The sequence below is a fragment of the Mytilus californianus genome, unplaced genomic scaffold (genome assembly GCF_021869535.1).
Source record: "Mytilus californianus isolate M0D057914Y unplaced genomic scaffold, xbMytCali1.0.p SCAF_9, whole genome shotgun sequence".
Taxonomy (NCBI): Eukaryota; Metazoa; Mollusca; class Bivalvia; order Mytilida; family Mytilidae; genus Mytilus; species Mytilus californianus.
Window position 1 is genome coordinate 9,384,473 of NW_026262745.1, and position 26,844 is coordinate 9,411,316.

Genomic DNA, 26,844 nt, shown 5'->3' on the forward strand with positions numbered 1-26,844 from the left:
ACTTTCACTTCCTGCATGAGTACAAGTAGTTAAAATATTACACTGCAGTGTAAAGATGAATGATTGATTGTTTAACTCCACTTTCAGCACTACTGGCTACTAAATCAAATTGAGAATGGAAATGGGGAATGTGTCAACGAGACAGCAACCCGACAAAAAAGCAGAAAACAGACCAAGGCCACCAATGGGTCTTCAACACAGCGAAAAAAAATCTTGCACCCGGAATCAGGCTTAAGCTGGCCCCTGAACAAAAATGTGTACTAGTTTAATGAAAACGGACGCCACCCTAAACTCCGAAACATATAAATGAAATAAAATTAAATATTAAGATTAACAAAGGCCAGAGGCTCCTGACTTAGGACAGGCGCAAAAATGCGGAGGGGTTAAACATGTTTTGTGAGATCTCAACCATCCTCTTTACCTCTAGCAAATGAAGAAAAAATAAACACACAGCAATACGCACAGTAAAACTCAGTTAAAAAGAAGTCGGAGTCCGATGTCAGAATAGGTAACTGATGAAATTAGCAAAATGACGGTGATACATAAATTAACAAAGGACTACAGCAGTATTACTGACATGCCAGCTCCAGACCTCATATATCTTCATCATAATTACACAGTATTTTGTGGCGATCTGTTTTTATTGGAGGCGGAAGCCGGAGTGTTCAGATCAACCGACCTTCAGCAGAAAGCTGACAATCCCCGTCAATTATACTTTAATTATATTTATTAGTATGAATGACGAAATTACTGTGTAACTGTCATACAAAAATTCAACCAATCATCATCAATGGCCTTTTGTTAAAGTAGGCAACCTCTAATCAAACAAAGCAGTTTTGCAAGTTAATTTTCTTAATAAAAACTGATTATATAAATATGCATTTAAACCAATTTTATTCTAAATTCAATTGCCTATGGTTTTGCATTTAAATCTAATTGTAACTGTACCACAGACTATTCTCATTTAAGACATCAGAAAACAAGAGCGCCGTTTCATACAAGTGATAGGTTTTTCTTGTTATAAGGCCAGGTTTAATGCACCATTTTATACGCAAGAAAATGTAGTATCAAGTCAGGAATATGGCAGTTGCTTTCCATTTCCGTTATATGTGTTTGAGCTTTTTAATTTTGCCATTTTATAAAGGACTTTCAGTTTTGAATTTCCCTTGAAGTACGATATTTTTGTCATTTTACTTTTTAGTAGATCATCTGTCATGCATTGCTTATACATTGGCATATATAAGAATGAGGCTGTCTAAAACTATAGTCTTAATTTTTCGTGCATAGGTTTCATATCAATAATAAGTGATATTAGTTGACGTGAAAAAAAAATAAACCAAGTGGTATGCATAAGTGTAAATAACATGGGTTAAAACAATCTGTTTAAAATTCAGATCTGTTGCAACTCGCATGTTATCAAATGAGGATAACGAAATCAGAGATCTATATAATAATTAGATTGTGTTAAGGTAATATTATGAGATGTAATGGTACATTTGATTTGCTTACTATTTAAATATTTTTTTATCATGAAAAAAATCCCTTCATGTACAATCTCCATATGTGCACTTTAAAGACAAACCGATGGAGGGACGCAAGGTTTATATCTTACATCGATATCTGATCTAGCTGGTTTTCAATTTCAAAAACAGATAACACCATGACCAAGCAAAACAGTCGGACAAACAAACTACACTCTTTAAAACACTACACCGAAATGTGCGAACACTACCTAACACCTGTGGTAAATGTATTTGCTCAGTAAGAATGTATTCAATCTTCCACAATATTAATTTTCTGTCATATTTAGTAAAACAACTAATAACAGATGTAATAATGAGCTAACATTTAAAATAATCAACCGGATTTGTGATTGAAAAGGCGCATTGTGCGAACAGTATTCATTTGAATATTGATTGAGAATAAACTTGGTCTTTCGACATCGGAAACACATTTTTACTATATATACCTTGTTTATTCATTAAAGCACTTTCATTACCCCCATTCAAATATCATGGTTAATCATTTTCTTCCGATATTTACTATATTATCTAGCCAAAGAAAAGCCAAATGATCCATATTTGTAGATGGTGTTTTTATAGGGCAACTTCAAAAGTTTCATTAGAAGGCTGCATCTAGACCTATATCATATTAATTAAAGTTTACAATGAATCTGATGCAAAAATTCTCTCGGCCTATAAACGATAAATTAGTTATATTTTTGACATAAAGATATTGATACCTGAAGAATTATTTAGCTTTTAGTGCAATTTTATCATTTTTGGAAGTTTTTGTAAGAAATGCAATTTTATGTAAATATTGCGCAATTAACATTTTAGTTTGCATTTGATTTGGAATTATGGTATTTTGTTTTATAAGATTCAGACAATGTTTAGATGAAAAATATCATACAGGTACCAGAAAAGGGCATTTTGTTTAATTCTAGCAAAATTTTGGAATATTCATATTTGACCTTTAACCTTGATTTAACGAAAATTGCACCGTACGAATTATTGACGACCGGGCAAAATAGAAAGTACAGGTAATAAGCTTTCGAATGATATACAATATAGCCGTATGTTAGGTTGGTGCATTAAAGTCGTTAACGAAGCGTCTTTTTGAAAAATGTCACTCGCCTATAATACTATTATCATAAGATTGTATGGATAAGAACAAGGACACATCTTAAAAGGGAAAACTTCTAGCAATTGAAATATTAAATAAAAGTTACTGAATACAGTTTATTAACAAACAAAAAAGGGGGGGGAATGCCTAAAGCATTTGTTCCCGTCTGTTATAAATGTCCATTGTCCTTGACCTAATTTTCATGGTTCAACGATTGCTTAAAAATCTGTTTAATTCTTTGTCATTTCAATTTCTCACTTATACTTATGAATAATATGATATCTATATTTGGTATATGGGATCCTTGTAAAGTCTATACATGCATGTCTGTCAGACATCATGATTCACCTGACCTCAACCTCATTTCATGTAACAGTACGTCTCTCAGATAATATGAGCAATGTCTGTCTGGCATGTATGACCTAACCTTGACCTCATTTTCATGGTTCGTTGGTCAGTGTAATAGTTTGATCCATTTCTCATATACTATAAGCAATTGGGTAACTATATATGTTTGGTGAATAAAATGATGCTGTATAAATGTTTGTATGGCAGGATTCATATGACCTTTACCTCATATCGTGGTGCATTGGACAAAGTTTTCATGGTTATATCCGTTTCTCATGTATTATATGCAATATGTTAACTATGGTTGGTGTATGGAATGATTGTATAAGGTGTACATGTCTGTCTAGCATGATTCATCTGACCCTGACCTGATTTACATGGATCGATCATCGACTAAGTTGATGTGATACTTGTAGTAAAACCTGTATCTTAAAGACTTTCAACATTAATCCAATCATGATTAGATAAAGTAGGCAAGACATTTCAGAGGGTGCACTCTCAGGGGCGTAGCTACCCGGAGGCACGGCAGCACGTGCATCCACGTCGTTTTCACACAAAAAAAAAAAGAAAAAAAGAAAAAAAAACAGAGAGAGAGAGAGAGAGAAGGGGGGGGGGGGGGGGGGGGGGGGGGGGGGGGGGGCAAAGTTAACATATAGGAATTGGTCATTCTATGCATGCATTTTAAAAACAACACAAAGAATAAAAGCAAGAGGAATACACATGCAGCGAAATTTTTAATCATGTAAGACATGTATGTGTACCATAAATACATACAAACGGTGTAAACTTTTTATATCACGGGCATTGTTAAGAAAATACCAGCTACATAGTTGTCGGTACCACCACCATAACGTACGTAGACTCGCTTTGAGTGCAAAAAAAAACATTATCCCTTTAGAGTTAACAAAAAAAACTTGCAAGTTATTATTTTCCGCTTCGCCCCATAGCACACATCTTACTAGAACGAAAACTCTTCAACTCGTATCAATCTGGGAATAATGACTGTTACCTTGTGAACTAGTTCAAAATTGACTAAGTATGTAGGTCTTGACAACACGAATAGTTCATTTTCACATCACGTCAACGTATGCTTGTCCTGGTGTGCATTTAATATTATCTACCGGACATTAATAACCATTCAATCAATCAATAGTTTCCGTATACTAGCAGATGAAAAGTTGGAACTGCTTTTATTATAAAAAAAAGTACATATTTTCCAGTACATGTATTACGTTTTCATCTATTTTACAAAAAAATATCTTGTATATAGATTCGATAATTCGAAGTCGTTTCTATATGGGTCGGCTATTCGAATGGTTGATTGTTAAAGCATTTAAATAAATTGTTAATTCTAACTCGTTTTACTGGACTCAAAAGTGATGATTTTCTAAAAATTGTTTGACATTTCAGTGATATCATACTTTAAACCTGTTTATTTACTTTTGACTTTAATTATTTATCACTTGTAATTTTTTATTAACTGTGTATTTGCATTCAGGTGTCACAGGTCAAATTTATTCGTTCATTGTGTGTTAATTTACGTTTTTTGATTGAGTTAAGCCTTCCAATTGATATTTTATAGTGTGTTTTTCTATGCTGTGATGTTATACTATTGTTTCAGAAAAGGGAGAAGGTTTGGTACCATTAAAACGTTTAACCCCGCTGCAAATGTTTGCACCTGTCCTAAGTCAGGATTCTGATTACAGTAGTTGTCGTCTGTTTATGTAGTTCATACGTGTTTCTCGTTTCTCGTTTTTATATAGATTAGACCGTTGGTTTTTCCGTTTGAATGGTTTTACACTAGTAATTTTTTGGGGCCCTTTATAGCTTGCTGTTCGGTGTGAGCCAATGCTCCATGTTGAAGGCCGTACCTTGACCTATAATGGTTTACTTTTAAAAATTGTAACTTGGATGGAGAGTTGTCTCATTGGCACTCATACCACATCTTCCTATGTATATATATATATATTTGGTCATTCAATTTTATAATGAATTTTCTGTCCGAGTCGGACAATAAACTGCTGATTCTTGTTCGAAAGATACACCAAACTTTTAATGTACACGTATCTTCACTGTTATCATCTAGATATTGCCATACAACTGGTCGAATGCATTTGTACATTGTATTTGTTAATTAGCTGGATAATAAACAAACGCAGATCATGAAAAAGATCGTGATCAAGTACCATTCCCTCTGAAAAAGGTCATTAATTTCAACTTCGACAATTCCTAACTGCGTAAAATTAGAAATTCATATCTCTCTCTCTCTTGTAGAGTTTACCCACAAAATTTTTTAACATCTAAACACATATGTTAAGCAAAATATTGGAGATTGTATCCACCAAAAGTATTTGGTATCCAATGATGTTTATGCTAACAGAAACTCCACATATAGTATTGTGTTTATGTTTATTGTTTGTTTTTTTATACTTCTTTGCTCAATACAAATACTAGCATATGGAACAATTAATCTCCGTGATTTTAAAAGCTTTCACGGCGTACAAAAAACGCAAACGACAATGTTTAGTCTTCATTCGACTCGAAGTTAAACAAATAGTTGACCAAAAAAACACACCAAAAATGTCCAAGTTTTATTACGGTTGTGATTGTTTTGAAACGCTATATATGCGGGGCTTACGGGGGGCGTCGCCCCCTTGACCCCCTACCAGGGCTTTGCCCTGGACCTACTGGGGGCCTTAGGCGGCCCCCAGACCCCTCGCCCTTTAGTTTGTGATTCCACTTCATTTAGACTGAGGTAGCTACGCCCCTGACTCTTGTTGGTGGAATTAAGCTAAAGAATTAAGTAAAAATATTTAAGAAAATCCTTTGCAAATCAAGAAATAAGGATTTCTTTTTGGGAAGGGGTGTTCTTAACTGTAATCATATGTATGTCACAAATAATAATCTATTTCAAATTAAAAAAATCTATATTGATGTTAAAAGTTGAAATGACGTCAACTTGAACGGTATGTTTTCGAGTGTATATCGATTTTATTGTGTTTTTTCTGCCTGGTTGGCTGGTATAAGTTCTGAGAATTTGACTTGACACAAAATAAATGAAAATGAAAACATAGTTTGAAATTGTTCCAGCAGGGAATAAGATATACAGGGGCCCAGTAGCCAATGCTACTGGAAATTTGGCTGGGCCCCTAACTTTTTAACAGAATATTCCCTTATGGTCAATACAAAATTTTCACATTTTGTCAGTTGGGCCCCTGGAGTGAAATTTTAAAGCTTATTCCCTTACCAGGGAACTATATATGCCTAGTCGTTTGAATTTTAGTGTTACAAATATTAAAAAGAAAAAACAAATGGTAGTGATATTATATATATATCACTATTTAAAAAAAAAATTCAATATTTTTATCACTAAAATTTAAACGACTGTGATATATGCATGTGTATATTTTTGGTGATTGAATGGAGGGCCTTTAGCCCTGTTAAACCTTGGAGGAAAATGTGAAGGGATTTGTTGCTAGAATTCACATGCAAATTGAATTCCGATTTTTGTTAGGGTTTCCCGTTGAATAATCACTTTGAACTCGATCTCCTCACACTTTCTCGTTGACTTTCGTCCAAAGTTGTATGGCTTTGTATAAATCAGCTGCATGATTGCTAATTCAAATTTTGATGTTTTGGTGGCCAAAGTTTGAAGTTTTTTTTTATTGTTTTCTCTGGCTTCAATTATTTTAAGGTAAGTACACATTGATTCACATATCTTGTCTGCTGTAAATATTTAGAAATGAATTATAATCTATATTATTGACAAGATCGTGATGAAATTTCAGATGACATCGTGTACTCAGATTTTTTATATAATTTTGAATTAATATTGTCTCAGATGCAACCTTGGAATGCACTTCTCCTGAAATATTTTATTTAGAAGGTAATTTCCTTTAATTGGAAGGCCGGATACCAGTCGAAACAAAGATTTACTTCATTTTTATCAAATCATCGGAAGAAGTATATAAGGTAATACATTTTGTCTGGTAATCAATATTAGTCAACTTATTCAATATTTTTTTTAATTTTCTGTTGCCAGTGATAACAGAAAAAAATTAATAATAAGTCACTGAGCCAGGGCTGGACTAGTAATTAACCAGTTAAATTAAGTCATTTGTATAGACTGAGACTACTATGTGTTAGCAGTAGTCTCAGCTAGGTATTATAGATAATTTTATCCACAGGTGCGTATGGCATGCTTTTTTGTGTTAGGGAGCTACCATTTGATTTTTATGGGGGGGGGGGGGGGGGGGGGGGGGCTAGGATGAAATTTGAAAAAAATAGGCAGGACAGGAGTTTTGAGTAAAAAAAAAGGCAGGATGAGATTTTTTGCAAAAAAAAAGGCAGGATGACAATTTATGTAAAAAAAAGTCAGGATAAACTAAAAAAATAGGCAGGACCGAATAGAGTGAAAAATAAAAAGGCAGGACCGAATAGAGTGAAAAATAAAAAGGCAGGACCGAATAGAGGGAAAAATAAAAAGGCAGAACAAAATTTTTCATCCTAGCCCCCCATAAAAATCAAATGGTAGCTCCCTTAAAATTGTGGTCTTTTAAACTTCACTTTAACATTTTGCAGTGTTTATGTCTCTTGTAACTTAGGGATTTTGTATTTTCGCGCTGAATTTTGACGCATGTGTAAACAATCCTGAACAAATCATTTTCTAAGTGTTTTACATGGCGGGAAGACGACTGACTTCCAGGGAGAAATAATCGCAAATAAAAGACCTTCTGATCACAGATGGAACAATAAAAACAAAGAATATTTAATAATTGACATTCCAGGTATGTATGATTTCATATTTCTCTCCATTTTATTATCAGATGAACATTTGTTTGACCTTCAAATTCTCCTCGATCATACTGGTTGCACTTGTTCTGATTTATGGCATTCCTGATAAATAAAGAAATTGTGTCATAATTGTATGAAAAATGCATATGATGCACTTGTTTTCAAAAGGTGCGAAATATCTATTGAAATCGCAAGTGAAAGAATCGTTGAAAGGCGAAGTAGGTAGTCAAAAGTTCGAGTGTTGACGCACGTGCTCACGTGCTGCTATAAACAGCTGATAAAGTAAACATTTATGATTAATTTGGTCGCAGCACCCGATAACTTGGTTTGCATGGTCATGTAAGTATTTTTTATTAAGATAACGAAAGTAGAAATAAAACATAAAATATTCCATCTTGGCAGCCATTTGTTGAATATCGCGCATGTGTGCACATACTAATATGAAAATATTTCTTCTACATGGAAAATCGAAAGTAAATTTTATTAAAATATGTTGTCCCATTCTTTCAGGTTCAGCATACCAACAATTGATTGCACGTTTTTTGTAATTTATTTGCCTTGCATTTTAAATTTAAAATATATATGTAACATAATGTTTCAAAGGTTTAGGTCAATGTACAAATTGGCCAGTATTGGCAGTAAATTGTTGATGTGGTGTTCATGCATTCTGAAATATTGATACCAAAATGCCAATTTATTAGCCAACGCATGAAAATACAGACTGGCACAGAAAACAATAAGGTATAAACAATGCAAATATTTGATTTACAATATGGTACAAAAATGTTAATGAATCCTGTGTACCAGGAAGTGGATGTCAGCAAGACAAATTTTATTTTAATCAGATTACCGTGGGTTTAAATCCTCTTCCTGTTAAAATGATTTAAAGCAAAAGTTATTGCTACAGATGAATTGATTTTACATCACTTTATTTTCACCAACTTTATAAATGACACTTCAATCAATATTTTGGAGGGATGTAGGAATCAAAACCATCAGTTATTACCTACCCAGACCTGTTAAAATTTCTGGGGAAAAAAAAACAAGTTTGATTTTAATGTTAGCTCTGCTATTAATATTATCAAACAATGTCAGAGTTCGTGAAACATCCAATTTTTTGTTCAAACGTGACTGACATAAAGCAAACTTTTGCTGGTCCTTCACTTTGGGAAATTATAGAGTAATTTGTAAGACTTTGAAACATGGGCATTTTCCAGTACATTTCCTATGTCACAGTGCTCATGTTCTAGCGTCGCTGTAAGAACTGATTGTTCAAATATTTAATATACATGATTATGGTTTGATTCTGTTGGGAATTGTGAATTAGTAAACTGTTGCTAAAAATGATTCGTTCTCGACAGCTTTTAGAAGAAATCCTCACAATAACATTATAAACACTTGATTGTTCTTTCAATTCATTTAATGTATTGCAGATGTTTTCATTTTCATGTGCTTGCAACAAATGTTACCGGTCATTCTGCAAGCTGCAATTGAAATTTCTTCAACTAGTTTGAAAGTTACTATTTCTGACAAAAATCAGTAAGATAAAACGGGAAAGCAGTGTCCCATGATTTGCCAAACTACTGAAGTTGAACCTGGACAGACTGACTCTAAACAGTGATTTTGGCAGTCATTAATGATGGTTTTTTCAGCCTGCAATGTGCTTGATAATCAGAAACAACAACAGTCCTCTAATTTGGTAGTCACAAGGCTCGACAATAACGCTTGTCCGATTGTCCGGTACCAGAGGAAAAAAAGGTCGGACAAGAAAAAGCTATATCAAGCTTGTACGACGGGACAAGTTAAATTATTATGCAGAAAATTGATTTAATCCAACTTTGATGAACAAAGTAATTATAAACAAAAAACAAGAAAAGAAGATAAAAACAAGTATTAATTTGACATGTTTACTTGCAATCAACAATTTAAAACTGGTTCTTTGTCAGTACTTTTTAACAGGTAAAAGGCAGACTATTCTCGGAAACCAGTATTACTGATCCAATCAGGATGCGCTTTGTAGATAAGGTAACTTTACAAGACAGTTTGTCACTAGCTTGGAAACATTCCCTCCAAGTTTAATAGACAGTTTGGCACCGTAGGAGACATATTTAATAGACATGATTAATAGACAGTTTGGCAACGCAGAAGACAGGAGACATTTCGGGACCAAGACAAATCAGTACCTGTTTTCCTACCTTATTCTGTTGCTTCAAAATAAATACCATACCGTAATTTCTTTAACAAAAATTTTTTTTAAATAAAAATGAAGAAATTATTTACCATAAAATTCACAAATCATATTCGATCATATATAGAAAAAAAAACAATACTTGTAATACATTGACCTATAGTTATTAATTTCTGTGTCATTTGGTCTCTTGCAGAGAGTTGTCTCATTGGCAATCATACCTCATCTTCTTTTTTTTGTTGATTACATTTGAATAAACTTTTTTCAACTTAAAAAACCAGGATACAAATCCAATGAGTGGACAATGACAGGCCTATCAGACGGTGCCTCATGTGTAGAGTCTGATGAGACTTTAGCATTGATGAAAACTAGAACCTAAGTCCTGTGACACGACCAGATTCAGTTGTTCTCGACTCATATTTTTAAATGGTATTTCAAAAGATATCAATCAAATTCTGTTATATTGTTTTAATTCATTTTGTTCCTTGAATCAACTTAAAAGGCAAAAAAGGTTATTATTATTATTTTTGTTGGACAAGTTACAATTTCATTCGGACAAGTAAGTTTTGGTATGTACTTGTCCTATTGGACAAGTTGGAAAAAAAGTTATTGTAGAGGCCTGAGTCAGCTGCATGTGTTTATGTTGTACACTGGTGCATTGTAACATTGATCACTCAACTTCCAATTTTCCCTGATACTTATATATGTAGGACTCTAAAGTACGATGGTCACGCTAAAGTGAGATGGTCTGCGCTAAAGTGCGATGGTTCGCGAAAGTATAGACCTTAGAAACGTAGTTGGATAATGACGTTAACAGTCGTTTATACAAACCAAAAATGAACATGCTGGAAGATAAATTTAGAATATTTGATTAACAACTTTTAAACCAAATGTCCATGACTTAATTAATTTAAACCTAACCGGGCTTTGTCATATGAAGCAAATGTGTTTTTTTTTTTCGGTAGCTGGAAGAATAACTTGTATCCTGCAGTCGACCATTTTACTATTTAGATACAAAATAGTATTCGCATAAATATCCTGTATCATGCTTTTATTGGAAGCGAACGGATACATTTAAGTCATTGTTTATGTTGCAGTTTACTTTGCGGTCCCCTTTAAAATATTGTCGCTTTAGAAAGTAACATCGGTAAAATAAAGGTACATGTTTGCATGTGTAAATTATAAATTGTCGGCTAAAATATTAGTTTGTACATTATAGGAAAATATAACATGTATGTGTAGTCGCTACGAAAAAGGAGAAAACTAGGCGAACATCGCCTTTTTCTCTCATTTGAATTAATGCTTAAACAAATAAATGTTACATATTCTGACGATAATCGAATTTTGTATTTGTAATTTACAATGACAACTGTAAGGGGAGGTGTTTCCATTAGTGATAGACTGTGAATGGCAAGCTACGCCAATTATCACAATATTTAATACGCCCGAATTGTTAAAAATTCATTTACAAGAAATATAGTATTTTGTGACACCTAAATTACCTTTTTAGCAATTATAACGTGGTCGGTCTTCTGAATTTAGAAACAATCGCTTAACCCTACCGGTAAAATTATAAAGCCTATCACATATGTTATACCTTAGCTTTTGCAAAAAGACTATTTTTTAACATCCATGTACTTTAACGTTTTAAGCCCTCTAACCTTACCCTTTTGGTCCATCACACTTTAGCGTGATATACCATCGTACTATAGCAAACAAACAACCATCGCTCTTTAGCAAACAAACAACCATCGCACTTTAGCGTGAGACACCATCATACTTTAGCGTAGACCATCGCACTTTAGCGTAACCATTGCACTACATATATTCATGACATAATAGATATAAGAAGATGTGGTATGAGTGCCAATGAGACAACTCTCCATCCAAGTCAAAATTCATAAAAGTAAACCGTTATAGGTCACAGTACGGTCTTCAACACGGAGCCTTGGCTCACACCGAACAGTAAGCTATAAAGGGCCCCAAAAAATTACTAGTGTAAAACCATTCAAACAGGAAAACCAACAGTCTAATCTATATAAAAAGCGAGAAACACTTATGAACCACATCAACAAACGACAACTACTGAACATCAGATTCCTGACTTAGGACAGGTGCAAACAAATGCAGCGGGTTGAAACGTTTTAATGGTACCAAACCTTCACCCTTTTTCTGAAACAATAGTGTAACATCACAACATAGAAAGACACACTATAAAATATCAACTGAAATAGCTTAACTCAATCAAAGGACATATTAACACCATTGAACATACACTGAACAAATAAATTTGACCTATGACACAATGTAAATACAAAATAAATAAACTATGGGAAAAATAATAAAAGTAACATATTATATCGGTAAGAAATGTTAAACAATTCAAGAAAAACAATATGCTCGCACAAAAATACCATCCATTTGCAATAACTTTAAACACAGGTAAATGAAAATAATTTTGTTGTTAGGTATACGTGTACAGTACCAATAGAGAAAGGAAATATTTTTACAAAATAAATAATTTAGAATACAAAATAAATAAACTAAGGGAAGAATAATAAAAGTAACATGTTATATAGGTAAGAATGCCCATTTTTATACAACCCTTATATTGGTATGGCGTTGTCGCATCCGAAGACACATTGGTCTTCGCACTCTAACTTCAGTTTAAGTGAATGGATCTCTGAAATTTTACCATAAGGTTCAATACCACAAAAGGAAGGTTGGGATTGATTTTGGGGGTTATGGTACCAACAGATAAGGAATAAGGGGCCAAAAATGAGCATTTTTGTAACTTCCAGACATAACTTGTTTGTTAGTGTATGGATCTCTCTTATATTGTTCCACAAGGTTCCATATCACAAAGGGAATGCTGGGATTGATTTTGGGGGTAATTGCCTCAAAATTTTAGGAATTGGGGGGGGGCAAAAAACAAGCATTTTTCTAGTTTCATGACAATAACTTGTTTGTAAGTGTATGGATCTTTCTGAAATTGTACTACAAGGTTTCATACCACAAAGGGAAAGCTGGAATTGAGTTTGGGGGTAATAGCCGAAAATGTTTAGGAATAAGGGGTCAAAAATAAGCATTTTTCTAGTTTCCAGACAATAACTTGTGTTCAAGTGTATGGATCTCTCTGAAATTGTACTGCAAGGTACCATACCACTAAAGGAAGGCTGTTATTGATTTTGGGGGTAATTGCCTCAAAATTTTAGGAATAAAGGGCCAAAAATGGGCAAAAAACAAGCATTTTTCTAGTTTTAGGACAATAACTTGTGTGTAAGTGTATGGATCTTTATGAAATTGTACTACCAGGTTCCATATCACAAAGGGAAAGCTGGGATTGAGTTTGGGGGTAATTGCCCTAAACGTTCAGGAATTTGGGGCCAAAAAACAAGCATTTTTCTAGTTTCCAGACAATAACTTGTGTTCAAGTGTATGGATCTCTCTGAAATTGTACTGCAAGGTACCATACCACAAAGGGAAGGCTGTTATTGAGTTTTGGGGTGATGAATCATAAGGGGGTTCAAAAAATTTGGGGGTGGGATTTTTTTTTTCTTTTAAATTTTCCATTTTAAATTGGTTATTTCTGATATATATATAAAAGAAAATAATAATGATATGGTTTGAATAGGTAAATTAAAATTTTCTTAGACCACATTCATTCTGTGTCAGAAACCTATGCTGTGTCAAATATTTAATCACAATCGAAATTCAGAGCTGTATCAAGCTTGAATGTTGTGTCAACACTTGCCCCAACTGTTCAGGGTTCGACCTCTGCGGTCGTATCAAGCTGCACCCCAGTGGAGCATTTTATTGAAAGTAATTTTACTATTCATGTCACATAAAAATGCTCTTCAGTCTTGTCCTAAATATGTATTGAATTTTACACTGGACGTTTAAACAATCATCCATCATTATCATCTTGGGAACTACCAATAAAAAAATTCTGGAATTTTTGGGAAATATGATTTCACAGAGTCTGGTTCTGGTAATTACACTTATTGCTTTACTGGAAGTTTGCCATATGCAATTTGTCAATGAAGAGAATGACAATGATTAATGTATTGTTTTCTGGTTCTGTCGTGTTAGTGATTTTAAAATGAGTATGCTGACCTATAGTTGCTTCTCTGGTGGAGAGTTGTCTCATCATGCTCATTGGCTTACCACATCTTATTTTTATAAGCAGTTACAGCAGATATGTCTGAAAACATCCTTGCAAAAAAATGGTTGGTCCCTTACTGACCCTTCTTTTATTTGGGTAAATTAAATTTCGAATAAAACATGGCTATAGAATAAAGTTGGAGGCTATAACCTTCTTTAAATCTTTTTTTTTTCAGTTAACAGACATAGAATAAAAGATGTCCTCTAAGGAAAATTCTCCTAGGGAGTCTCCAATTGATTCACTTACATGCAGCCTGGAAAATGACGAAAATACATGCAGTAAATGTGGGTCCATGTTCAATCAGCCTAAGATCCTGACTTGTCTGCATGTGTTCTGTCAGTCCTGTTTGGAGAAGGAAATTGAAGAGAGAGAAGAAAATGCACCAAAAGATGTTATTGTTTGTCCTAAATGTAAGCAGGAAACACATATTCCTGAAAAAGGAATACAAGAGTTGCCTATTGACCATGTGACAATAGATCTACTGGAGATGTCAGCTATGAATGAAATGAAACTTGTCTGCACCAGTTGTAAAGCTAAGGAGAAGGCTGTTGCAAGATGCTGTGATTGCGCTAGTTACCTGTGTGAAAACTGTGTCACTGCACACCAGTTTATGAGATGTTTCGATAATCATAAGGTAAACAAGAAAAAGTTGTATTTATCTCATTTCAATACAAGTATTTTAGGAACAAGATATTACAGTAAATATTTAGCCAAAAATGTTACACCATGAGAGAATTAGGTTGTTTGATCACACATGTTGATACAAAGATAATATGCAATTTGATTTAGATTGAAGTACTTATTACTTATAACTAGACTAGTAGACCATTATTTTAGATGTTTTAAAAGTATTATAGAAACAATTAGCTGCATTTAAGAAAGGAAGTTGTGAAGAAACCCTCTAAAAAATTTGTTGTCTAAAATGAAAACTTTTTTATAGAACTGCACCACTCTGCTCACAGTATCTAGAAAGAAAATTACTATATGGTTTACTTGTTGTAGGTTTTGAAGTTTGATGACACCTCTGCTCACAGTTAGTATCTAGAAAGTAAATTACTATATGGTTTACTTATTGTAGGTTGTGGAGTTTGATGACACCTCTGCTCGCAGTTAGTATCTAGAAAGTAAATTACTATATAGTTTACTTGTAGGTTTTGAAGTTTGATGACACCTCTGCTCACAGTTTGTATCTAGAAAGTAAATTACTATATGGTGTACTTGTTGTAGGTTGTGAAGTTTGATGACACCTCTGCTCACAGTTAGTATCTAGAAAGTAAATTACTATATGGTGTACTTGTTGTAGGTTGTGAAGTTTGATGACACCTCTGCTCACAGTTTGTATCTAGAAAGTAAATTACTATATGGTTTACTTGTTGTAGGTTGTGAAGTTTGATGACATGCAGGATACAGAGACAGTTTCCTTTCATAAGCCAATATTCTGTTCCAGTCACCCAACAGAAAAAATGAAATTTTTCTGCATGAGCTGTCAGGTATGTAAAAATACTCCTGTATCACCCCCTAAAGAGATTCCAAGTAACTTTTTTGGTAACTTAAAAAAAAATGGAATTGAACGTATGATCAATTATGATGGTTGGATTGATTGTTACACCTTTAAGTTCAAAGTCATAGATACTGAAAACAAGATTTAAGTCAGTGCAGAAATGGGTTTCCAGATGACAACTCTATAAATTGTATATTGGATTTGGAGTAAAATTGGACTAATTCAGAAGTGAGAGGAGTAACCATATTTGGTTAGAGAAGGAAACATCAAAGTCAAAGAGAGGCGAAAGATACGAAAGGAACATTCAAACTAGATCAGGCCAAAATTAAAATTAAGTTTGTTTCCCCTTACCCGACCGACCCTCTAAAAATCCGCCGACTGAAATAATTTTTTTCGAAAATCACGTTGTTGTTTTTTTTTTTTTTTTTTTTCGTTTCGCTCAAAAGTTCGTTTCCTTGAATGGTCCGTATTTTCAACATTCCGCGAAATCATTGTCGCCCGTGTGTTTGCAGCAAAGGATAAACAACGTATGCAAGGATACTGAAATTGGAATGGAATAATGTTTTAAATAAATGCATCTGAGCAATCTTAACTACTCTTCAATTCTAGCTACGCCTCCAATAACAAAATGCATAGCGAGAGTGGCCGAGTAGTTACGATTGTGCATCCGAGCTCACCATTGAGCTTAAATGTTAGGCCCGGTGTTTCTGCCGTGTTTGTGGTTAATCCCTGAGTTCGCCTTTATCAGTGGTCGACTCAATAAGTTGTATATTGGCGTGCTATTTATGCTATTTTGTTTCATTTCGTATGTGATATTGGACCATACACTAGTTGTCTTTGGATAAAATAGTAGTTGATTTTTTTCGAGCTCAGTATCATATTGTGTTGTGAAAAGTCGAGATGACTATACCAGCTAATGCTTTGATAAAAGTTCTTGTAAGTTCTTATGTCTTTTATAAGCTATAATGGGCTGATGATTAAATATGGTCACACATTCAGGGTTTTGTGAAATAAGATGCCAGTGTTTCATTATTATATTTTTAGTTTCTGTATAGATGGGTTGAATTTTGTTAACATTACTAGCAGTTGCTCCCGTTTGCTGGGCGATGTGTTAGCAAGTTTTCCCTTTCTGTATTTTGTGTTTGATAAAAAAAAACGTTAATTTCAGATATTTGATATCCTCGTTTGAGCTTTTTACTGTTTTTTTAAGATCAGTTTTGCTGCTTGTGTTTCTGAGATACCTCAATACTTCACCCTTGATAAATCCTTTCAATGAAAACACTTTTTGGGTGTGAGCAGTGTCTGTGCAGATATTGATATGTTTCAGTTGGTTTGATATTGGTTTTAATGTCTTGTATCATACTATGCCTTTGTTAAAGAATCTTTCTCCTTTGTATAATTATGACAGAGGGGCAAAAAAACAAGCATTTTTCTAGTTTCAGGACAATAACTTGTGTGTAAGTGTATGGATCTTTATGAAATTGTACTACAAGGTTTCATATCACAACGGGAAAGCTGGGTCTGAGTTTGGGGGTAATTGCCCCAAACGTTTAGGAATTTGGGGCCAAAAAACAAGCATTTTTCTAGTTTCCAGACAATAACTTGTGTTCAAGTGTATGGATCTCTCTGAAATAGTACTGCAAGGTACCACACCTCAAAGGGAAGGCTGGGATTGAGGTTTGGGGTGATGAATCATAAGGGGGTTCAAAAAATTGGGGGGGGGGGATTTTTTTTTCCTTTTTTTTCTTTAAAATTTTCCATTTTAAATTGGTTATTTCTGATTTATATATAAAAGCAAATAATAATAATATGGTTTGAATAGGTAAATTAAAATTTTTTAAGTTCTTAGACCACATTCATTCTGTGTCAGAAACCTATGCTGTGTCAAATATTTAATCACAATCCAAATTCAGTGCTGCTTGAATGTTGTGTCCATACTTGCCCCAACTGTTCAGGGTTCGACCTCTGCGGCCGTATCAAGCTGCGCCCAGTTGAGCATTTTATTACCCTTTCTAATCAAAGGGAACCAGTAGGCAACGAGATATAACTAATTGCTAACGAAATCGAGAACGAGGCTCGACCATGTGCTTGCAATAAACACAATCTATAAATACCACTCAATGTAGATTCGATCTTAGGATCTTACTCGATGATGAAATGGTAACAGAGGGATTATCCCAGGTGAAACATTGAAAAGTTGAAAATGCCTACAGGAATAACTGGAGAAATTTCGAGTTGAAAAAAAGCTATGCAGAAAAAGGATCTAGGCATTTTTATTTCAATTAAAACAAAATTACGGAAAGTGAAGGAGAGAGTTGATAGGGGTTTATAGAATAGAGAATAATTGGGGGAAAAACATTATTTCATAAAGGAATATTTGTTTAGAGAAAAATTGACCAAAAAATAAAGAATTGAGAAAATGAGGTGTTAAAATATAAAGAAAGGAGAAAATGGCACAAAAATTAAAAGAATACAGAAATGAAGGCCCCCCTTCCAGATCCAAAAGAAGTGCCAGAGAATTAACTTTTAATATTTAAGACCAAGAATTTGTATACAAATCCTTGTAAAGACTAACAAAAATATGAACTATTAGGAATAATTTTAACCAGTTGCCATCAATAAGGGAACTTTTCCCCATAAAAGTAACAATCCCTAATTTGATAATTTACTAATAATTTACTAGTGCTAAAAATGTCTTTTTACTTGAAATGGTACAAGTCTATAGAATAAAGCCTCTTTTTTTTTTGGCAAAAGAACTATATTATTTTTTTATGGGAAAATGGGAATTTTTTATTTGACCTGGAGAAAAAAACAACATTTTTATGCCCCCGCCGTAGCGGTGAGGGCATTAAGTTTTACCCTTGTCCGTCTGTACGTATGTACATGCGTACAAACGAACGTACGTACGTACTTCCCAAGATTGGTTTCCGTTCTCTAACTTGAGTTTGCCTCAACCAAATGTTATGAAACTTATATGCAATGCTTATTACCAATAAACACAGATCAAGTTTGAATTTTGGTGGCGTCACTTTAACCGTTCTAGAGTTATGCCCCTTTATAAATGGAAAAATTACAAAAATTTTAGGTTCCGTTCTCTTAACTTAAGTTTGCCTCAACCAAATGTTATGAAACTTATACACAATGCTTATTACCACAAAACACAGATCAAGTTTGAATTTTGGTGGCGTCACTTTAACTGTTCTAGAGTTATGCCCCTTTATAAATGGAAAAATTGCAAAATTTTTATTTTCTTCTAAATATCAAGTAATTTAAAAAATAGAGTTATCTTCCTTTGTCCATGATTATAGTTGAATCAACAATCAATGCTTATACAATGCAATGTTTAATTTTGACTTCCACTGATAAAACACAGATCAAGTTGAATTTGGGTAGTGTCACTTAAACCATTATTGAGTTATGCCCCTTTATAAATTGAAAGATTGCAAAATTTTTAGTTTCCATTCTGTAACTTAAGTTTGCCCCAACCAAACATTATGAAACCTATACACAATATTCATTACCACAAAACTGAGATCAAGTATAAATTTTTTGTTTCCGTTTTCTAACTTTAGTTTGCCTCAACCAAATTTTATGAAACTTATACACAATGCTTATTACTACATCAGTGATATTGTTGTCTTTTTTCAAAACTACCTCTACCGTTTTTTATTGGGAAAAATGCATATTTTTTATTGAAATTGGGAAATTTGTATATTTTATTCTAAACACATTTCCGATTTTTTGCCGACCTTTGCAGTCTTTTTTGCATTGTTTTTCATGTATATTTTGGTTGTCAGACATTTTCAACCTGAAAGGTACTTTTCTAAGAGGGGAAAGAAACAGAAGCAATGATGGTACTTAATGCATTGAAAACCACATGTGTTACAAACACCATGATGATTCTGATCAGAAAACCGGATCTCAAAAGTGCTTTCGAATATCAAAATAATAACATGAATACGATATTTACAATCATTACTACCAATGCCATCACTGTTTGGGGAAAATGTAAAACTTTTTGGGAGGAATTTTAAGCCATTTTTTTTAGTAATTGGGAATTTTCTCTAGGGGAAAAAGCCGAATTTCGGCTGTAATTTGAGGCAAACAATATCACTGTACATAATACAGATTAAGTACGAAATTTGGTGGCGACACTTTTACCATTCTTGAGTTGATGTCCCTTTATAAACATGAAAATTGCTGAATTTTTCGTTTCCGTTCTCTAACTTTAGTTTGTCTCAACCAAATGTTATAAAACTTATACACAACCGTTCTAGAGTTATGCGTGTTTACAAATAGAAAAATTGCTGAATTTTTAGTTTCTGTTCTCTACTTAAGTTAGCCTCAACCAAATGTTATGAGACTTACACACAATGCTTATTACCACAAAACTCAGATCAAGTTCAAATTTGGGTAGCGTCACTTTTATGGTTCTTCAGTTATGTCCCTTTATAACTATATGATATGCAAGCGGGGGCATCATCTGTGTCCACATGTGGACACTATCCACATTTATTTGATAAGTTATATTCACTTCCAGATACAAAAATGTAACCTCAGAATGCAGGATTTTACGTCTAATTTTCCAAAATTTTCTTGGGGGAGGCATGCCCCCAGTCCCTCCTAAAAGGTTTGGATCACTTCGTGATCCTCACCAGTGACACAAATTTTTTCAGGTCTAGTAAAAAAAAATTCAGGCTATTTTTTTTTTTTTTATTCAACGGGCTAGTGCTTCAAAAAGTTTTTGGCACAGACTGTAATTGAGTAGTTACGGTAATTAAAAAAAACCAAATAAAATAAATTTATCAATTCTATTTTCAGGTACCAATTTGTAACGAGTGTATGTTAGCAGACCATAAGCAACCAAATCACCATTATGAGAGAATAACTGATATTGAAGAGACTCAGAGAAGTGATTTTGATGTGCTTATAACAGAGTGTAAAAGTAAGGTGTCAGCATGTAATGAGGCATCAACTTCCCTAGAAAATTCTTTGTCAGACCTGCAGATGCAGAGAGATGACGCTAAAGGGCTAATTCAAGAAACATTCCAGACATACAGAACTGTACTTGAAATACAAAAGGTATGAAAGCTTTTGATAAGTATTACTTTCTTAACAAAATACTGAATAGTCATTATTTAAGGTTCACTACTGAAATTGAAAATAAAAAACACTATAAAGAAAGTCTTTTTCAACAGATTTTGATAGATAAAAAATGATTATGAAAAATAAAGTTTGGTCTGTGTTCTTGTATCAAGCATTTTAAAAAAATGTTTTGGTGAGGATAAAGATTTTTCTGGATTTCTCCCATTAAATGTGTATATTTAAAACAAACTTGCACAGAATATAGCAAAACAAGATTACTTGTTCCGCCACCAAATTTGTAAAGGTAGCTTTATGGGATTAACATATCTGCAAAAGTGATTTTCTGATTTTTTTGTACAGGTTAAGAAATGTAACTTTTATTAAGTTAAAAACTATGAGTGTTGAACATAAAATCATCACTTAAATCTTAACAACATAGTCACATGACGTGATCTACATATATTAAAAAATGGTGGCCGATATCCTCAAACCAGCAAGTTTCATTCAAACTTTACACATTTATTACTTCTGTATTCCTTGTTGAAACATATTTTTAATAGTAAGTAATGACTTCAAGAAACCCCTAAGCTAAGTTTATCAAAACCTTCTCATCTGTAATTTTGACTTTCCACTTTTTTATGCCCCACCTAGGGGCATTCTGTTTTTCAGTCTGTGCAACCGTTCGTTCGTCTGTCTGTCCAGGTTCAGGTTAAAGTTTTTGGTCAAGGTAGTTTTTGATGGTTAGGTCCAATCAACTTGAAACTTAGTACACATGTTCCCTATGATATGATCTTTCTAATTTTAATGCCAATTTAGAGTTTTGACCCCATGGAAACAATCAGGTGTATGATATATATTCTCCATCTGAGACCACCTGGTTTCATCTTGGTCCTTAATAACGACTTTAAAACTTAAAGGCACGTACAATATGAACCTACACTTAGAAACATACACTAGGGTTAAAAAATGCATATTATGCACATCTGGAAATGGTGTTATAAAATAAAATCAATCTTAGAACTCTTAAAGACAATAAAGATATAACTACAATATTAAAACTGATAGCCTTTATGATAAGTTCATTCAAAAAATCATTAAGTTAACATGGCAAACACATCTTTTGCCATGTATGAGAAACTACTTCTGTAAATCTATATGAAGCAGATGAAAAATAAGCCACAAGTAAATTTGAAGTCCTAAGTAACACACAGCATGATTTTAATATTTTGATTTAATATTGTTTTCAGGAAAAGATGTTGGAGGAACTAGAAAATCGTCATTCTTGCCAAGAACTTGCCATAATGGAATTGTTCCATAATGTTGAGAAAACTTCAGATAAAATTGAGGACTGTTGCACTTTTGCTGAAAGAGTTCTCAAGCATGGAAATGGTTTACAACTATTGATGATGAAGAAAATGATAATGTCACAGTTGCTTAAACTGATCAACAATACTCCAAAAGCTGATGTTAATGTTAACATTGAGTTTCACACTGATGGCAAAGTCTTCCAAAATGCAGTAGAGAATTCTTTCGGTTCATTCACCAAGGAAACTCCTAAGGTAATAAATCTGACCATTATTGAACATATATAACTTTGACATGGTCAGTTTTACAAAAAGTCATCACATTACTAAATTTTTAACCAAGTCACATGTATATCCATTTCAATATTAAAATTAAAATAGCTTCCATCAACTGCTTTGAATAAATCATTTGTGAATAGATGATTTAACGTAATAATTTACATATATACAGAACTTTGGCTGGCTCACTGTTGATGAATGAAGATTATTCAGAAAACATATTATAAGAATGGAAATTATATGTCTTTACACATGGTTGACCATGATAAACTGGTGTATTCCTATCTGAACTACCAAAGTATTCTTTTTCAGCAACCAGAGCGACCATCCTCCTCACTGCATTCCTCTTTTGAGAATGAAGGTTTCAACTTACCACATATGATGAATGATCACAGCATGATGCCTCCACCAATGTCAAGTGCAAGCTACATGTCCAACAATCTACTGCAAGAAACCGAGGCAAACAACATGGGACTTGGTCTGACAAATGTTGGAAATTTCCATAATATTGGCTCGTCAATGAATCCTCCAATGCATGGTGCAATTACCGGTGGTACCCAGTCAATGGCTGAAGGGTCCAGTCTGTCTAGAAGCTCTCATAGCCCTGCCATGTCTGACAGTGGGATATCTGTTGATGCTGCCAGTAACAACAGTGGTTCTAGTGTGCAGCCAATGTTTAACAATATAGCAGCCTTAGCTCAGATGGGTTCAGTAGGAGGCTTTGGTGGACCTAGTAAGTTATATGTATTAATAATTTTGTGATATTACAATTCTGATTACAAAAAATGGAAGGACACACATTCTAAGCAATTATAAACTTTAATAATAAAAATGGAAACAATACAAACTATGTGAGACAAAATCAATGAGGGGAAGGGAATAATTTCTTATTGGATTTTCAGAACAATGCTAGAATTCACTATGCTATCATCTTATTGTATAACTGCAATTAAAAACAGAACAGTTCAGTTACAGCATGAGCATTACCCATAGCATATAGTAAGCTATATAAAGTCCTTGGATGACAAAATGTTAAACAATTCAAAAGAGAAAGCTAAAAGCTAAAAGCCTCATTTATACTTCAAACAATAAACTAAAAATAATTGTAACAGACAGGAACAGAGGACAAAAACTTGATTACATGCTCTAGCCTTGGGCTTGGCACATAGAGAATATGGTAAAACATTATTGTATAATCATTACCGTCTTCTCCCAACAAATTTTATATAGATAAGCATCTTCGTAATCAGGACATTTTAAAATACAATCTTGTTTCTAGACATTATAGCAGCCATAACACAATTAATCTGAAAATCATTTCAGATAGCTTCACATTCATACCATGATGCTAAAAGGCCCCATGGAGAACACTACAATAACACCACTTTAACAGCTACTATAACTATTTACAATTTTTTTGTACATTTGATGATTTATGTTTCTATAGATGATTTAGGTGGTAGCCACTCAGTGACACCAATTACCAGTAGTCCTGATATTCAACACAATCTACTGAATCCACCTACCCCAAGATCACAGACACCTAATCTGGATGCCCTTGACAGACTAGTACAAAACCCTCAGCCTCCCATTGGAACTATTGGAGGAGGAATGAGTAGTGTGGGAACTATTGGTAGCAACATTGGCCCAATAGGATCTTCTTCCAACATGACCAGTCTCAGCAACATAATGACAAGTTCTAGTAAGAAATATTTCTGTACTTTTAAGCTCACTTGATGAATTGTCATGTAAGCTTTTGTCATCACTTAGTGTCAGTGCCCATCAGACAGTTAAAAAAACTTCTGAAACTGCTTTGCCAAAATCATCCTTAGGGTTTTTTATTTGAAATATATCTTGTCAACTTGCATGATCAACATCACCAAATAAAAAAGGACATACAAGCAATAGAAATACTGTATAAAAACCTACATCAGGTCATATAATAGATACAATAACTCAACCATCCAAACCTACATCAGGTCATATAATAGATACAATAACTTGACCATCCAAACCTACATCAGGTCATATAATAGATACAATAACTTGACCCTCCAAACCTACATCAGGTCATATAATAGATACAATAACTTGACCCTCCAAACCTACATCAGGTCATATAATAGATACAATAACTTGACCCTCCAAACCTACATCAGGTCATATAATAGATACAATATATTGTATAAAAACCTACATCAGGTCATATAATAGATACAATAACTTGACCATCCAAACCTACATCAGGTCATATAATAGATACAATAACTTGACCATCCAAACCTACATCAGGTCATATAATAGATGCAATAACTTGACCATCCAAACCTACATCAGGTCATATAATAGATACAATAACTTGACCATCCAAACCTACATCAGGTCATATAATAAATACAATAACTTGACCATCCAAACCTACATCAGGTCATATAATAGATGCAATAACTTGACCATCCAAACCTACATCAGGTCATATAATAGATACAATAACTTGACCATCCAAACTTACATCAGGTCATATAATAGATACAATAACTTGACCATCCAAACCTACATCAGGTCATATAATAGATACAAAAACTTGACCATCATCGGGTTACAATTCTCACCCTTATTTGCATAGAAATAGGCCAGTTACATACAGTTATATATATATATGATAATTTTAATTTGTTTTTTATGGAAATGTTAGAACACTAGAGAGAACAAAATTTAGAAACTGTCTTTATTTTGGAAGTATTTTGTTTGAATAAAAGAAGAAAACAAAATGTGGTAATTCAAGGTATGATATACGTGTAATTTTTTTAAAGCTGGAAGTTTAACAAGTGGTAGTGGAATGAACAGTCCAGGAAGCAGCATTGGGCAATATCCACCTGTCAGGAGGAGTAACAAAACCAGTGCCATGCAGATCAGGTAGGATATATTACAATTCAAACATAGTATTTAAAACAGACCTGAAAAGAAACCAAACGTGAAAAAAAAAGTCATATGTATTGGTGGGGGGAGGGGGTGTTGTATGTTGGAGAAAAAAAATTAAAAATATGCTGACCATTTCATTCTGATTCACCATTGTAATTGTGTGAAGAAATAAAGTGATAGTTATATCAATGCACATTTTTGTTGAGCCTGCGATAAAAGTTGAACAAGCAAGACACTGATCCTTCATTCCGTTAGTCCAGTAAACATTTAGATACAGATGTGTTTAAATTTTTTAAAGACATCAGTAACTTGGTCAAACCTTCATTGAATTTGACAAAACTTGGACGTTATTCTTATGAGCAAAAGACAGTATTCAGGACTTTTTTTATTATTTTTTTTATTTTCTGTATTTTACTGATAAATGGACTTGTTTTTAGCTCACCTGACCTGAAAGGTCAAGTGAGCTTTTCTCATCACTTTGCGTCCGTCGTCCGTAAACTTTTACAAAAAATCTTCTCCTCTGAAACTACTGGGCCAAATTTAACCAAACTTGGCCACAATCATCATTGGGGTATCTAGTTTTAAAAATGTGTGGCGTGACCTGGTCAACCAACCAAGATGGCCGCCACGGCTAAAAATAAAACATAGGGGTAAAATGCAGTTTTTAGCTTATAACTCAAAAACCAAAGCATTAAGAGAAAATCTGACATGGGGTAAAATTGTTCATCAGGTCAAGATCTATCTGCCCTGAAATTTTCAGATGAATCGGACAACCCGTTATTGGGTTGCTGCCCCTGAATTGGTAATTTTAAGGAAATTTTGCTGTTTTTGGTTATTATCTTGAATATTATTATAGATAGAGATAAACTGTAAACAGCAATAATGTTCAGCAAAGTAAGATTTACAAATAAGTCAACATGACTGAAATGGTCAGTTGACCCCTTTAGGAGTTATTGCCCTTTATAGTCAATTTTTAACAATTTTTTGTAAATCTTAGTAATCTTTTACAAAAATCTTCTCCTCTGAAACTACGTGGCCAAATTAAACCAAACTTGGCCACAATCATCATTTGGTTATCTAGTTTTAAAAATGTGTGGCATGACCTGGTCAACCAACCAAGATGGCCGCCACGGCTAAAAATAGAACATAGGGGTAAAATGCAGTTTTTAGCTTATAACTCAAAAACCAAAGCATTAAGAGCAAATTTGACATGGGGTAAAATTGTTCATCAGGTCAAGATCTATCTGCCCTGAAATTTTCAGATGAATCGGACAACCCGTTATTGGGTTGCTGCCCCTGAATTGGTAATTTTAAGGAAATTTTGCTGTTTTTGGTTATTATCTTGAATATTATTATAGATAGAGATAAACTGTAAACAGCAATAATGTTCAGCAAAGTAAGATTTACAAATAAGTCAATATAACCGAAATGGTCAGTTGACCTCTTTAGGAGTAATTGCCCTTTATAGTCAATTTTTAACCATTTTTCGTAAATCTTAGTAATCTTTTACAAAAATCTTCTCCTCTGAAACAACTGGGCCAAACTAAACCAAACTTGGCCACAATCATCATTGGGGTATCTAGTTTAAAAAATGTGTGGCGTGACCCGGCCAACCAACCAAGATGGCAGCCAC

The 26,844-nt window shown here is 33.7% G+C and overlaps 1 protein-coding gene across 2 annotated transcripts in view; it reads left to right on the forward strand.

The window, feature by feature from the left end:
• The first annotated feature begins 7,637 nt into the window (after positions 1–7,637).
• Positions 7,638–26,844, forward strand: part of LOC127716164 (B-box type zinc finger protein ncl-1-like) — a 33,532-nt gene continuing 14,325 nt past the window's right edge. The window contains exons 1-8 of one of the 2 annotated variants that reach the window (XM_052222282.1): positions 7,638–7,760; positions 14,296–14,754; positions 15,500–15,610; positions 20,443–20,703; positions 21,954–22,265; positions 22,602–23,022; positions 23,737–23,991; positions 25,103–25,205. In XM_052222282.1, coding sequence (XP_052078242.1) covers positions 14,317–14,754; positions 15,500–15,610; positions 20,443–20,703; positions 21,954–22,265; positions 22,602–23,022; positions 23,737–23,991; positions 25,103–25,205 — 1,901 coding nt within the window. In that variant the 5' untranslated portion in view covers positions 7,638–7,760; positions 14,296–14,316. Of the gene's footprint in view, positions 7,761–8,370; positions 8,509–14,295; positions 14,755–15,499; positions 15,611–20,442; positions 20,704–21,953; positions 22,266–22,601; positions 23,023–23,736; positions 23,992–25,102; positions 25,206–26,844 lie in introns of those variants that run through there. The other variant, XM_052222283.1, reaches the window with a different exon arrangement.